Here is a 14,896-nt window from a genome sequence, read left to right as displayed (position 1 = left end):
AGCTGAGAGATTTTTTTTTCTTCTTCTTCTAATTATAGACGCACAATCTGAAAAATTGGAATTCCCACACGGAGGAAAAAATGGGAGTTAAAGTAGTTAATTAACTTCAAGATATCCTGTTTGAAACCTTTCTACCGCTGAAAAGGGAAGTCCACAAGTATTAACGATCAGATGTTAGCCAAAGTTTAATACCAAGAGTCAAATTCTGGTTTACAACTATTATGTACAAACTACTTTTATGTCCATAGGCTGCAGAGATGTCCATGTGCTACTGAAAGTTTCGAATTTTAAGGACATTCTTCGTTAAACATTAAGAACCGAAAGTTAAAGTGGTTCTTAAACATAAGGGGACAGCCACTTTTTAATTAAAAGTGTGCTTAAGTTGTTTTAAAACACACTGACAATTGCTTGAACTGAAAGAGTAAAGGCAAGTTTCAGTACAGCAACTTTCTTTTACAAACTGTACTGTGAGGGACAATACACAAATTACAGACGCAAACTTGATGTTATGTCGTTTCTTTCAAAAACCTGTATTCGTTGCATTGTAATTGACCCTCAGTGTTTTCATCGCATTTCAATCTACCTGCTAAGTCTGGAAAAAATAGCATGACATGAAAAATAGTAATAAATAAAATGTATGTGGTTATTATTTCTGTTTAACTCATGTTTAAATTTGCAATCATTTTTTTAAAAAGATCTCTAACTACAGCACTTTACATGTGTGATGGCAAAAAAGTTAAGTTTACTTAAAGTTTAAAAGTCATCTTTGAAAAATGAAGATGTATGTCATCTCTAACATACTAAAATGTTCAAAGACCACTTAGTTAAATATTTTAAATACTGGTGACTTTAAAACGACATTGTATTATAAGCAGTATATCTGTAATACTGATAAACACATACACTTGTATTTTCAGTTATATGCCTCTATAGCATTACCGTACAGAAAGTTTGGGTCTTGAGTCAGATCTCTGTGACAGGAATTGCTAATCAAGAAATTGACCATATAGAGAGAAATAGATTTTAAGTCTACAAGTAGCTAATATATCCTCTCACTTCAGGACACCGCTTTGTGTCTGAGCCAAAGAAGAGGTGGGGAAAATAAACTTTTTCGCATTGTCTCTGTCAGCCACATTTCAATATTATTTCACATTTTAATTCCATTTTTAATACGTACCCTTTGCGCCATCGGCCTGGCTTGCTCCCTTCCTACTTCAACTTCTAATATATCCTCTTTAAGGCCAGTGTGAAAAGAAACAAACGCAAACTCTCCCCCAAGCCCCCCAAAATGCAAAAATCCCTTAGAGTCGCCAGCAATGTGAGCAATCGAGGAAAATCTTCAGCTTAGTGGATTTCAAAGAAGCGATACAATAATTCAGCATTAAAAAAAAAACTCTCCCTCCTTCTCTTTCTTTCTCTCTCTCACTCTCCCCCTTTCGTTTCCAAGACAGCAGCGGGGAGAAAGCAAATATCCCTTCTCCAAATCAGTTTTTTTTTTCTGTTTAAAAAAAAAAAGTGCCCCTCAAACCCAACTACCAAGTCTCATGGCTTTTTGCCACTCCAGCTGTCAATCAAAGGCGAGGTTGTCAAGGTGGTGAATGAATGATGATGATCCGCTGTGTGTACTTCCACTGCTCTGGACACCTCAAATGTTAATATTCAAATGCATGGAGGTCTAAGCGCTTGCTGGGTCTTGAATCAGTCCTAATTCCTAATCAGCTCTCGCTCGCGAGCTCCCTTTTCCCCTCTTTGCCACGGGAGAGGCTAGAGGAAGAGGGTTAAAAAAATGTCTGTCTGAGTTTGTCTTAAAGGAGCCACGATCGCTGCTGCCTGCTGCAAGTCCCCCGTGCGTGTGTAAAGTGTGTGTTGCACAGGCGGAGAGGTGGATTTGGACCAGAATGCTGGAACCCGGAAGTAGTGGTGGCCATAACAGGTCGCGTCTTACACAATGCACTGGGCTGCATCAACTCGGCTCCCGGCGCAGGGGTGGGTTGGGTGAGATGCAAGCGAGCGGCTGTGCGGACCGCAGAAGCGTGCAGCTCACAACGCACACGCACGCGGGGTTACCCTTTGCTCACACCGATTGTCGCTTGGGTGCGTGGCGGGGCTAGGGGCTGTTTCAGGCGCTCCCTGTAAGTGGAGGTCTTTGCTGCCGGCCACGTTGCGGGAGCTTAGGGTTGGGGCTTTTTGCTTTGTGGGGTGGGGGGCGGGGGAGAGCAGGGTTTGTTTCTTTCCCTTTTTCACCCTGGGTGATTGTTGGCAGCCTTTGCAAACGATCTGCGCCCGCTAACGTGGGTTACTGGGAGACGAGAGGAGCAAATGCGCAAAGATACACACACGCATCCTTCCCAGAGCACAGCCAGCGTTCCAGGCTTTCCAAGCGCTGCGGCGGAACACGGTGATCCAGAGCATTGGCCGCTGGCTGGTTGTTACTGCCAGTAGTACTGTTACTGAAGTCATTGGCAACATTAAGGGCAGGAAGAGAGAACACGGGCGTGCTGATCTACTCTCCCCGCTAATGTCACACGCAGCTCTCCGCCACGCCACTCTGCCTGGCAGCCTCCGAGTCTAATGGCCATTTCCTTTGTCTAATAGCGCTGGTTAGTCTGTGTTTACACCCTCTCTGGACTGCAGCGCTCGCACGTTATCAGCAGCCCCACAATTGGGAGACTTTTATCCACCGTCCCCCGCTCCCCCAGACCCCCCCCCCCCCCAACAAACACGGCTTTTTTTCTCCCACCTCCCGCAAACTCCCAGGACCGAAAGTAAATCGACTGGAGCGAAGTTGAGCTTTACAAGGACCCAAACCCACTTCGGATCAGCCGGGCTGATTGGCTGGAGCTTATTCGGTGCTCGTCTAGCCCTGAGCAGAGCGGATTAGAAAATGCAACATCTTTCGGAGCAGAGATCCGCGAGACGGGTTTTCTCTCCCCCCACCCCCTCCTCCCCGCCTCCTCCGCGCCAGCTCCAAGTCCCATCGAAAACTCCCCCTGCGGTATGTCGGAAAGTGAGCTCACCCAAATCTCAGTAGGCAGCCGTGGAGGAGCCGCGGTCCAATCAGGAGCTTGCCTTCCAAAGCCAGCCGTCCATTGGTGTAGGGGAAAATCAATTATCAAATAATCGATCAGCAGGGAGCTTCGATCCGCGGGGAGAGCCAAAAAACCTCCCCCTCGGAACAGAGAGGCTAAGTTCTCCAAAGGAGAAGGATGGCTCACTAGTTCTGTTTAGCCACAGCACAAGGGGCTGCCTAGAGGCAGAGGTGAGCGTGCCCGGCAAGGGGAAGCAAATACACCCCCCTTCCCCATGCACCTAGCGAGAATGGGGCAGAGAAAAGTGCATTTCAAAACTTTAACTCTCCAAAAAAAAAAAAAGAGTTGATCTGTGCCATTATATTCATGTCAACGCGACGTGACCGAGCTCGCTCTGTGAGCTCAGCCGGCTGGCAGATTGAATTGACACAGCAAAGCGTTCAGTGCCCGCGTTTACTGTTTACCATAGACAAGTTTGTTGAACACGAGGTACCTTCAGGAGTGTTCCCAGGCAGGCAGGGGTCCACCCACGTCATGTAATGATGGCACCTTTGAATGTCTGGGATAAGGAAGATCACTTTCTCCAGTGATATTACAGCTGCAACTTTTGACAGCGAAGCCTGAAATGTTAAGAAGGCTCGCTGAAAAGTGGTCCTCTCATGGGTGTTTACCATGAAATATTCTGATTTCTTGATTTATTTTTTTTAAAAAAAGCTCTGTGCTTATTAGCTATTACGGTGGTGGCAAAGTTATGCTTGCTTTTGGAATGTTCAAGCCTTAAGCAGAGAAATAATGTAAGATTTCTGCCAGGCCAAAGTCTTATATTTAATGTTAACCGACCGAATGCCCAGCATCAGCATAATCCCTGCCTGAGACCTAAATCTTCTCTTAAAGTATATTTTAGGGGACAAAACAGATTTAAACTCGCTTTATAAAACAAACCAAAAACCCAAGACTTTTCTGAAGCTGTACTAGCAGCGACGATACAAAATAAAATAGTATTTTTAATAAGGATTGCCACCGAGGGACTTCTAGTGTTCCTAAGACATCCCCTTTCTCTGCTGGAGGGTGCAGTAGTTTCATATTATACCTGCGTGATTATTTAAATGATCCGCCGGCTAGGTGTTTCAAATTTGCCTCGAAAAGGAAAGATCTGTCATCGGTCAGATCAGTTCAGTGGCGTGGGGGAGAAAAAAGTGCCAAATGAAACAATAAAATACTCACACATAAGGCTCAGCGATGCTTAAAATGAGTTACCTGGGGGGATTACTCCAGTGAAATCTACAAAACAGAAATTACTCTGAAATGCACTTGGGTAAAGCTGCTCTTTAACAGCTTTGAGGAAACAGATCAGAACACTCTGAACCGTGCAAGACACTCTTTAATATATCTCTTGCCGCGACATTTCATACCCCAAGAAAACCAGTTTCGCTTTACCACCTTTGCTGTAAGACCAACCATCCATGCCAGCGATGAGTATAAAGACCTTTCAGGTAAGACTCTTTTAATACCCTAAGCCTTCCTCTTCTCAGTGTTGGGAAGTATTTGTTGTGCTCTTAACAGACTTATGTTTGATTTCTATATGTATGTATGTAAGTCAGAGCCAGGGCTCAGAAGCGATTCACTGCCTTACAGGTTCTTTCCAGAGGAGGATATAGTTTAAATTCCAGAAATGCAATCCCTCTTAAAAATAAAAATCTTTAAATCTAGCGTCGCTACCAGGCCTTCATGAGATTAATTCAGAACAATCGGGGTAAAACACTTCTACAATGTAATTACAGTAGTACAAATTGTTTGCCCAAACCTCATTCTGGATAAGGATTTTACAATTAGCAAACAGTTATTACTGTTGAGGCTTGCTGCGAGAGGACGTCTCGAGTTGCAATCTACTGGCCATAAAAAGACTAACCGGGCAGCAATTAATCATCTATTAAAAGGGAAAAGTAAACGGGGACAGTTCCGCACTATCTCAGCAGACTACGAAACGGCATTTATGTGTTCTGTGAGTGCAGCGAGGTACACATTCCCACCGACTGCCTTTTTAGGAAATGGAGCTATTTTTGCCAAAACCAGGGGTCTGATTGCTAGTTATTGTGGGAACTCATTTACACTTGCCATTGTGCTATTAAAAAAAAAAAAGAAGCAGCAGCTGCGGGCTTCCCCCAGAATTTCACAGCGAAATGAGCAATCGGACAGAAAAGAGGCACAAATAGATACCTGATGGAATCTGTTTCGCTTCCCCCCCACATAGACCTGTGTTGAACAGAGGCAGCATTTCATGTGCTGTGTGTGGGGAGTCGTGTGCTCGCCGCCCGTGTGACGTTCCTCTCTGTCCTTACTTCTCCCTTCAGAACTTTGCCATTTGAACTTGCACAAGCGAAGGCCTTTCCCATGAGTGCAAGGAAAGGTCTCCAAGTTCAGATGGTTCAGAGCAAAATGATGAGGAGACTCCTCCATTAGGTGAAATTTGTGTATCTATTTTTTGTTTATCATAGGAGAAATAAGGCTTGTAATCAGTCTGAATTTCCTTGCTTAATGGCATAATTAATCTAGTAATTTAATACCTAGTAACATTAAAACGTGTCCTAGTTTTCTGATGGCTTTTTATAGCTTGATGGCAATGGGGTTTGCAGTTGGGTAAAATCAGCAACAAGATGCCCCCTTTCCCCCTTAATATTTACATTTAAAACTCTAGGAAGGACAAAATCCTCGAAGAAAACAGATTTGAAATGCAGGAGAGAGATAATGAAGGAATGTGGCAGATAAGAGTTTCAAAAGATACCAAAAAGTCAAAGCCTAATGAATGTCTGTGAGAAAGGTGAAGAACTATTTAAAGATCTATTAAAGGGCAAAATCTGAAAAGGTGATAATAAAAGGAGGTTAACTGGAGGGGATTAAGTGAAGATCTGAATCAAGTGTCCATATGCAAGTAAAACTGTGGAGCGTGGGGCTGGAGGTTTGTTTACTGGATCCTGCTTCAGAAAACAAAGAACGCCTGGTCCAGTTCAGGAGTCAACCAGAGGTCAGCTTGTGCTATCCAACAGTCACAGACAAAATAGTTAAGTCACTGTATGCAGTAAACAGTCGGAATGAATAATGTTACAAATGCACTTTGCAAAGGAGAGAACTGATTTCTTGAGACTTTTCTATTTCAAATCTTCAGAATAGCTGGGCACTTCAGGGGAGGGGTAAAATGAAGGAGGGGGCACCAAACTATTTAACATAATTACCTCTTCTGACATTTTCAGAAATTATAGAGGTCTTTTATTAATTAAATGGAGGGCTTAATACAATATTCATAATAAAATTTACGGTTGACTTAAAACTTTCTAAACACTGCTATAAATTTTTAATAAATTAACTGAGAAATGAGTTACTAGGCTTGGCTTTTGTCACTTAAACTTCTGCATAATAAGTGAATGGGGAGTGCAAGCGACATGGGAACCTTTCAGAAACAAAATGTGTAAAATTACAAAGGGTTTTAGATTTCAGAGAAGGTCGGACTTAGATCTAGAGAAAAACTCTCTTCTGAAATGACAGATTCCAAAGAGTATTAGGAAGACGTCTAATCTGTGCTAGCCTCTGTTATACAGCATGCTAGTGTTTTAATATTCACATTACAATTAAACGTAATAGAATGTAACACTGAAGTCACAAAAACCTTCATTTGTGTAAGGTAAAAAGCTCCACTTCACAATATTATATTTGCACCGGATCAAACAATAGCTAATGTTAAGTAGCTACAAATCAGTCTGGGATATTTTAAATAACAGTCTGTAACAGGTCCACAATTAAGTATTGGGTGATCAGTTATTTCTTATCTGAGTTAATATTAGAAGGAGGTTGCTTAGTTCTCTTTTACAAATAGAACTCTATTTCAGAGACTTGTTGCTTTGCCATTTATGTTGCTTTACTTTTCACTTAATAAAAAATCGGCGAGTAAAGCTCTGGTTGCTTAATTAAAAATAATCTGGTCGATTGTTTTGCATTTGAAGGCTTGATCTTTTGTGCCGTCTACTGGACAACGAAAAAACTACAGCCATAATTTACTGAAACTTTCTGTTGAATAAAAATTACACTTTAGCAGAGGGTGGTAAATCTATTTGAACGGGCGTGGCGTCAAAATTGACGGCGAGGGAAAGAAAAGTGGCCATGAATACGAGATTTACAGATTCAGCTACATTCTTCTAGATAAAAACTTTTATACTCCAGTTTTAAGTGCCCGAGATTTTATAGTTTCATGAGCTACACTCAATCAATTGCATTAAGCTTGACATCAGAAAGACGGGCTCAGTTTATATGTGTGAGACGGGCTTAGATAAATGTGGCTGATAGGAAAAAACCCCGAGGATAAGTATTGGTAAATCATTTATCGCTTCTCTCTGAGAACTGTGATGAACTGAAGGGCTGTAGCTTATCCCAAAGTAAAATAAATACTTTTACTTGTAAGCAACACCGAGCTCCACAGACTAATGTGAAAAGGAGAGCAAATTACATTGAAAATCATTAAAATTATGTGTATTTGTGGGAGAGATGGACATTTACATGAGTACTGCATTATTTCCTATGTGTTTGTAAAGGTAAAAACCATGTATTCACTTCGTAATCTGCCTGAAAAAGGGCTGCGGAGCTCCCTGTCGTATGCTGTTACACACGTGTAGCGGAAGTTAGTTAATTTCTTCTTAAACTTTCAGTATACACACTTTTGGTTCTCTCTTCTTTAGCTCCTATGAAGCTGTTTTTAAAAAGTCAAGCAAAGGAGACGTTGCAAAAGCGACCCTGACTTTTGCAGATGGTTTTGGAAGTTAGTAGTACAAAGATGTGTTGAAATTAAAATCCTGATTGCCTGTAATAAAACAGCAGTGTACATTCAAATAAAAAGTGTGAGTCAAATTTAGTTTCAAAAGATTACGAACATAAATCTCGTTACATAGGCTCTGTGTGTGTGTGTGTGCGTGTGTGTATAAACCTTAGTTTGTAGTATGCATTCATACACATACAGAGAGAGGCTTTAAACTATGCTGAACGGAGCTATCTGTAAATTTAACCAGGTGCACGAGACCAAGAACTATAGGTATCTTGCTTTGCCGTCACTTGCAGAAGTAGATGAGAACTTGAAATTCGCCAGACGTATGTACCCCATTATTTGTAATCCTTCCCCCTTCCCACTGTGAAAAGTTCAGTTATTCTGAATTCGTCTGCTCATATAGTGCTGCCATTCAAATAAAAGCTTTTCATACAGATTTGAACTTTATTAGCGATGCAAGACATCTTTTCACACTAGACAACATTGAAATGAAATTAACCCGGGCGCGCACAGTGAACGTTTAACACAATATGCCAATCCTTTTTCAGCAATATGAAGGTATTTGTGAACTAGTACAAGCCTCATGCAAATTAGCCATTCGCACAATAAACACAATTTAAAGCCACAAACAAATGGAAAACTGGTACGTCATAATCTCAATTGCACTATAGTAAAATCACTGTGTTCTGGCAGAATCTGTAAACGTCATGTTTAGAGATAAATTTCACATATTAATTCATATTAACTCATTGTGTTCGGCTTGTCCAGCAAATACAGTACAGAAATATTTCAGATCGTCCATAACACTGACGTTAAAGAACAAATAAATAATCAAAACAGACACTGCGTAGTTAAACTTTAGGAGGAAATTTTCAATGCCCAGACTGTTTTAGATGTTGAAGGTTTAGTTTGCACCAGTGGATGGGGATTTTGCAATCTAGCAAAAGGCAAGCGTAATTCATTAAATATCTTTGCTAGAGCGCAAAGCTCTGTATTGAGATATTGTATGAATCAGGCAATGTTTTGTGAACTTAAAAAAACACCACCAACAAACTACTCCGAACACTAGTTTTAGAAGAAGGTCTATCCCAGAGACCACTTTCTGCTGTGATCCGTTTGGATAAATGTTAGCTGAAGGGGTTGACAAGGCACAAAAGAAGCATCCACAGACCCTAGCTGTGCTGCATCTCTAAACCCTATGGCTTCGGCCATGGAGCAACTCTACAGAGCAGCTGGAACTCCAAGCCGAGTGGCTTCCCTGGTGACCAATTCAGAGGCAAATCCCTCCCCCTTCACACCCCCCGTTCCTGCTAGGTTTCCTTAGGACGCTGCAGCATTTGATGCCTGGGTAAACTCAGGCGCTGCCCCACGGACCAGCCTGCCTGCTTGATTGGAGTCCACCCTTTTCTTTTTCCATGTCTCCGCTTTGTCCCTCTGTGTGTGTGTGTGTGTGTGTGTGTGCGCGCGCGCGCGCGCTCTCCGCTTTGTCCCTTTGTGTGTGGGGGTGGGTGGATGTGTGTGGGGGGGGTGGGGGATGAATGGGGGTGTGTGTGTTGTGGGTTAGAGGCTCCTCTGTCCACAGCGCTAAGTGTGTGTCTGTGTGCGTCTCTCTTCTCTCTCTTAGAGGGTCCTCTGTCCTCAGCGCAAAGGCCTGAACAGGCTAAGTGGGCCCGTGGGCTCTTGTCGTCAGCCAGGGATGTGTGCGCGCTGCCCAGTCCCTCGCTTCCCTTAGCGCAGCCCAGCTCGAGCCCTCTCTGGCCTGCGGCCAGGGCTGGGGGCTAGGAGTCCGAGCTAGAGCCGCGGCAGGGTGGATACACCCCCTCTGCCCCCCACGAGCTGTGCTCCGCGCCCCGGGCGGACCGCTTGCCAGCAGCGTCCGGGGCCACTCCAGCCTCCGCAGGAGAAAGTCAACCGGGGGCTTCCGAGCCTGGCGGCGGGGCCGGGCCACCCCCCTGCGGCGCCCAGGGCGGCGATGGCTCTCCCCGGCCGCTCGCTGGGCTTTGCTCCCGTTCACACGCGCTTCTCCGGCCCGGGTGCGCCCCTTCGCCTGGGCCCCCTTCCTCGCCTCTGCCCGGATTGCCTCGCTCGCCCCTCCAGCAAAACCAGCCCGCCCCGGCCGGCAGCTCTCGGCCCCGCCGCTCCTAGTCCAGGTGCGCTCCCGGCATGGGCCCCGTGCGACAGCTGTGGGGCTCCGCGGCCTTCCCTCTGGCCGGCCCCGGCCGCCCGGGGTGCAGCCCCCGGGTGAGAAGTGAAGGCGCCTCATTCAGCGGCAGCGGCGGCCAGGGTCACGCGAAGCCACGGCGGGAGCGCAGGGGACGCGTCTCGCACCTCGGCGGGAGGCTGCTAATTGATCGGCACCTGAAAGGCACAGCCCGGGGAGAGGAGAACTCCCCCAGAGGAGTGCGGCTGCAGGCAGCCGGACCCAGGGCTGCGCCGGGATCAGCCCCGCCACCTCCCCCTGGAAGGCTTCGCAGAGCTCTCCCGTCCTCCGCCTGGACAAGCAGGCACCTTTTCATGCCCGTGTGTCGCTCTCTGCAACATCTGTGGCTGCAAAGCCACGGACTTCTGCATAATTGCCTGTTGACTTTGCTCAATAGATCTGCAAAGCGCCTTCAACAGCTCTTTGCCATCCCGCCCATGCTCCTGGAAGCAAAAGGACAGCAAAATGTTTTCATGCCACCCCCACCAGCCTCACATTATGTATTTATTATTTACCTGTCAGCCTTTAAAGTGCTACATGACTGCTTCTTTGTTTTGACAGAATACAGACTAACAGGGCCATCTCCCTGTTTTTATATATTATTGGTGCACAATTGACTGGTCTCCCAGAAGCTCGTTTAAAGCACAGACTGGAGACAGAGACACACACACACAGTGAAAGGGAACAAGCAGCCCTGCAGCACCTTAAAGACTAACAATTTTATCTGTCAGGTAATGCGCTTTGGTGAGGTAAGACCCACTTCATCAGTGAAAGAGAGGAGAGTGTCAGCATGTGAGGAAAATGTAGGTACCAGCCAGTGCAGGGTGTGTGAGAGAATATGTATCCATGTAAGTCTGTTTTCAGGGTTGTCATAGGCCCCAGGATATTAGAGAGACCAAAGAGCTGAGGTAATATCTTTTATTGGGCCAACTTCTGTTCTAGTGAGCAACTTGTGAGAGTGTATATGCCTATGTGTCCGGGAGTATGTGTGTCTAGGTCTGAGTCTCCCTGGGAGAAGTTTTTCAAGAAATTGTGGCTGCTAAAAAAGTATGCACTATTCGACAGCTTGGTTAAAAGACTGCTTGTTAATTATTTTATTGTCTTTGCAGGAGAGTTGTCCAATCTGCAGCTTCTCCCTCACCCTTCCCTGCAGGAGAGCAGAGAAGAGCGTATACCATGCAAGCCTCATCGTCCCAAAGCACAGGACTCAACCTACCCTGGGGATACAAGGCTTTCAGCAGCATTTTTCCCTGCAGGGCTGACTAATTGTATGGAATCCCACCCCCCTCCCTTAATTCCTCCCCACTTACTTGAGCACACGCAGCTGCAGTCACCCTTGTGGCTTGGATGGAAAGCGGCCTCCTGCACCAAGGCTGCAAGGCCAGTTCCCCAAGGCAGCAGCTGCAAGAGGGAGAGGGGCAGGCGGTGAAAGCTGCACTTTCCTCTGAGCAGAGTAGTGTTCCCTCTGAGAGGCCCCCAGCCCCAGGAGCCAGCTCCCAAGCCCTGGGCCTCCCGCATGGAAGCAATGTTGCCTCCTCCATAGCCACTAAGCCATTAGGGCAGGCAAGGTTTGCAGTTTTAACTCTGCCTGTTCCACCACAGTCCTTGTTATACTTGAACGGGTGAGAGCCATGTGTAAGAATCCACTGTTAAGGACCAAGCACAGAAGCTTAGAGCAAGAGATTTCAAATGCCTGATTTATTTTGTGATTAAGAGAATACCACATGATTACAGAAGATAACTGATTCTTGTTCCAATAAAAATCACAAAAGCCCCATAGTTCAGGGGGTCAGAAAGGGCAACAGAATGGAAAGCGTCTACAAAGAAACTCCTAGGAACTGTTTGCTTTCAGTTTATTCTGTTGAAGAATATTCAGTTTACTTACAATATTTTACTCTGATTATACTGGCTTGATGCACAAATTACATTTTCCAGAAAACATTCACTATCAGTCTCCTAATGTAGACTTAGAAATGGGGCCAAGCCAGGAACCATAGATATCAGGTCAGAGCAGGGTTCAAATGTCCAGAAATTTGGAAGCAGACAGCTCTGCATGGAATCACAGAAATACATATTAAAGCAACCAGCTCATCTTACTGCTAATGCAAGATAGTTTCCCTGATTTTACCCATGCTTTGTCCAGTCACTTATTAAATATTCTGTTGATGAGGCTTCCCTCATTTTCTGAGGGAGACACTTGCAGATTGCTGTGCTCAGCTTCACAACACCTAACTGATTTAGGAGCCTAAATATCATTTTTCAAAAAGGATTTAGATGCTCAGTATCTACATTTCATCAACAATCAGTGGGCTTTAGACTTCGAAGTGCCTAAAAGCCCTTTGGAGATTATTTTTAGGCTCTTACATTAGTTAGGTGTTGTAAGTGCAGTAATGTATAAAACACCTTTGCAAATCTGGCCTACACTATCGGGAGGACTTTGCTCCTAATCACTCTTCTTTTTACCCTCTTGGGCAAACAGCTCCATACCCCTTTCCAGTATTTACAGATATTTACCAGTTCTCATTATGGCTCTTTGTAAGGCCAAATTAGGTATCCTACTTCATCTCCCTAATGAGCTTTGGCCACATTTATGTACCTAAAATAACCACATTTGACAACATTAAACAGATAGCTATAGATGGTCCTGAAACATAATTGCCCAGCTATTGTCAATGGGGACAATCTGTGAAAACCAGTTTTTAAGAAAATGTGTTTTGGGGTTGCACTATATTACAAATGTAACCATAGCAGAACTAAATTAAATATTGCAGGGATTATTCCACCACAGTCAAAGACAGATGCACTGCTGCATTAGATACTGCTTTGCTATGCAGCTGAATTAGGCTTTCTGGTTGCCACATCACATTATTTTAAAGTGTTTCTACTATGCTCATCACAGCCACAATCTGCAAAGACTTACACAGGTGCTGAGATTTGCTGAAGTGGGGTGTGACTACCCAGAAAAGGAAAAACCACATCTGGCCTGTGACAGCTAACTCAGGCTCCGGCTGGGGGGCTGTTTCATTGCTGGAGCTGGAGTTCTGGAGCCCTCCTACCTTGCAAGGGTCTAGAGCCAGGCATCTCCACAGCAAAGAAACATCCCAAGATTCACAAGGTTGAGTCTGCTGATGCTTGCCAGACTTGGGTGTCTCTTTGCTGTGTAGACATACCCTGAGTAGTTCTATTGAGACCAGTGGGACTTCTCCTGTGCCTTAAGTCAAGCATGTGTGTAAGTGCTTGTGCTCATCACTGGTGCTTTGATCATACTGGTCCTATAGTTAGCATATTCTAACCACAATCTTGTTGTGGTTCCCAGCTATCCTGGAAGCCGATTACCGTCTTATGCTTTTCATCTACCAAAGGTGTCATAGGCTAGGCACCTAATTAAAGAGTCACCGGTCAAGATTATGAGCCTCTTTGTTTCTGGTGGTTCCCTTTCAGTGTTTGCCTCGTGACTGTAGGGGCTATAGCCCTCTCTTTGTCTCATCTTTCTGTCATTGACAATGGCATAGCTAATGCAGCTATTGAGACTAAATGGCCTCACATTTCCCTTCCACCCTTTCCACAGTTTTTAGTCTCCCTAGATCACATTTTACTTTTCCATCTCTATCCCATTTTGGGTGTTAACCTACTGAATAGTACAGTCCTGTTTGGTCTCTGCCTACATACCAATCTCCTATTGTCTTTGCTCAGTGAATTTAACTCACATTCAAATTGCTTCACCTTTTATTCACAATGGACATGCCATGGCATGTGGACACGGCTTATTGAATTACAGAGCCTAATTCTTAAAGCAACTCTTCTTATTTTAAGTACTTCATATTTATTTACTGTTTACCAAGAACCAGAGAAATGTTTTTTAAAATGGTATTTGTTGCACTTTTATTCCATTCCGTTCCCTCTCTTCTTTTCCCCAGTTTGTTTCCTCAGGCTGGTGGCTCAAACTTTTTTTTTTTTTTTGCTGAGGCCCACTTATGCAGCACCAGTAAGCAACATGCCTGACTATTAACATTTCTTATTAATATAAATTTTTATGTTCCGTGGAAGACCCAGACCAGCTGGACTCCCCCACTGCAGCCTCTGGAGAGAACCTGCTGAGCCTGGGAAATCAAATGATCATGGGGGACAAATAAAAAGAAAACAGGCTGGCATGAAAGTGAAAGACCTAAAATGATGGAACTGGTAGGGGGAATAGAGCAGAGAGCCCCAGACCCACCCACTATTCCCCAAAAACAGCCAGTGAGCCAGCAGAGGCTGCCCAGAGGAGCTCTGCCCAGATGCACAAATAAATAGAGCGGAACCAAGCACCCCCAGCCCCTCTCCTGCTCTAACCCAATGTCCATCATGCCTGGGACTCACAGGAGCCACCGTGAGTGCCACATGCTTCTCCCTGCAAGAACTGAGGTGTGTTTGCAGAACAATGGCAAGCAGTCCAAGTGTGTGGCTCTAAGTTCACTGTGGCCAACCCACGGCTCTCGAGCCACATGGGGCTCTTTGATCAATGACGTGATTATGAGCGTTGTGGGACTATAGCTGGGATGCACGTGAATCAGTTGGTGAAAGGAGAACCTCAACAGGAGGTTCTGAAAGAGCCAGAAGAGGGGCTGTAACCTGAGGCATTCAGGATAGATATCTGCCAGGGTTTCCCTCATGCCACAAAAAATAACAAGTGATGGGGATGGCTTGGAGCCCATCAAGAGCCTATCTGAAGCAAGGGAGAAAACAGGCTAATCAAAGCACCTGCACCCCTTCAAGATCCTGCTGGGGCTAGGCTGAAAGACAGATAGAGCCGGGGAGCTACAGACAGGGAGTGAGGAAGTGCGCTGTGGATGAGCAGGAAGAACTTGCTCAGGTACCAGG

At 45.0% G+C, this 14,896-nt stretch overlaps 1 protein-coding gene across 2 annotated transcripts in view; it reads right to left on the bottom strand.

Moving 5' to 3' along the window:
- Positions 1 to 11,814, bottom strand: part of MEIS1 (Meis homeobox 1) — a 147,625-nt gene extending 135,811 nt beyond the window's left edge. Inside the window, exon 1 of one of the 2 annotated variants that reach the window (XM_074989434.1) lies at positions 11,347 to 11,814. In XM_074989434.1, coding sequence (XP_074845535.1) covers positions 11,347 to 11,577 — 231 coding nt within the window. In that variant the 5' untranslated portion in view covers positions 11,578 to 11,814. Of the gene's footprint in view, positions 1 to 1,177; positions 1,877 to 11,346 lie in introns of those variants that run through there. The other variant, XM_074989433.1, reaches the window with a different exon arrangement.
- Positions 11,815 to 14,896: the final 3,082 nt, after the last annotated feature.

This window comes from Carettochelys insculpta, chromosome 3 (assembly GCF_033958435.1).
Source record: "Carettochelys insculpta isolate YL-2023 chromosome 3, ASM3395843v1, whole genome shotgun sequence".
In the NCBI taxonomy this organism is placed as follows: domain Eukaryota; kingdom Metazoa; phylum Chordata; order Testudines; family Carettochelyidae; genus Carettochelys; species Carettochelys insculpta.
The sequence above is the reverse complement of the archived record's forward strand: the minus strand, read 5'-3'. Positions and strand labels throughout refer to the sequence as shown.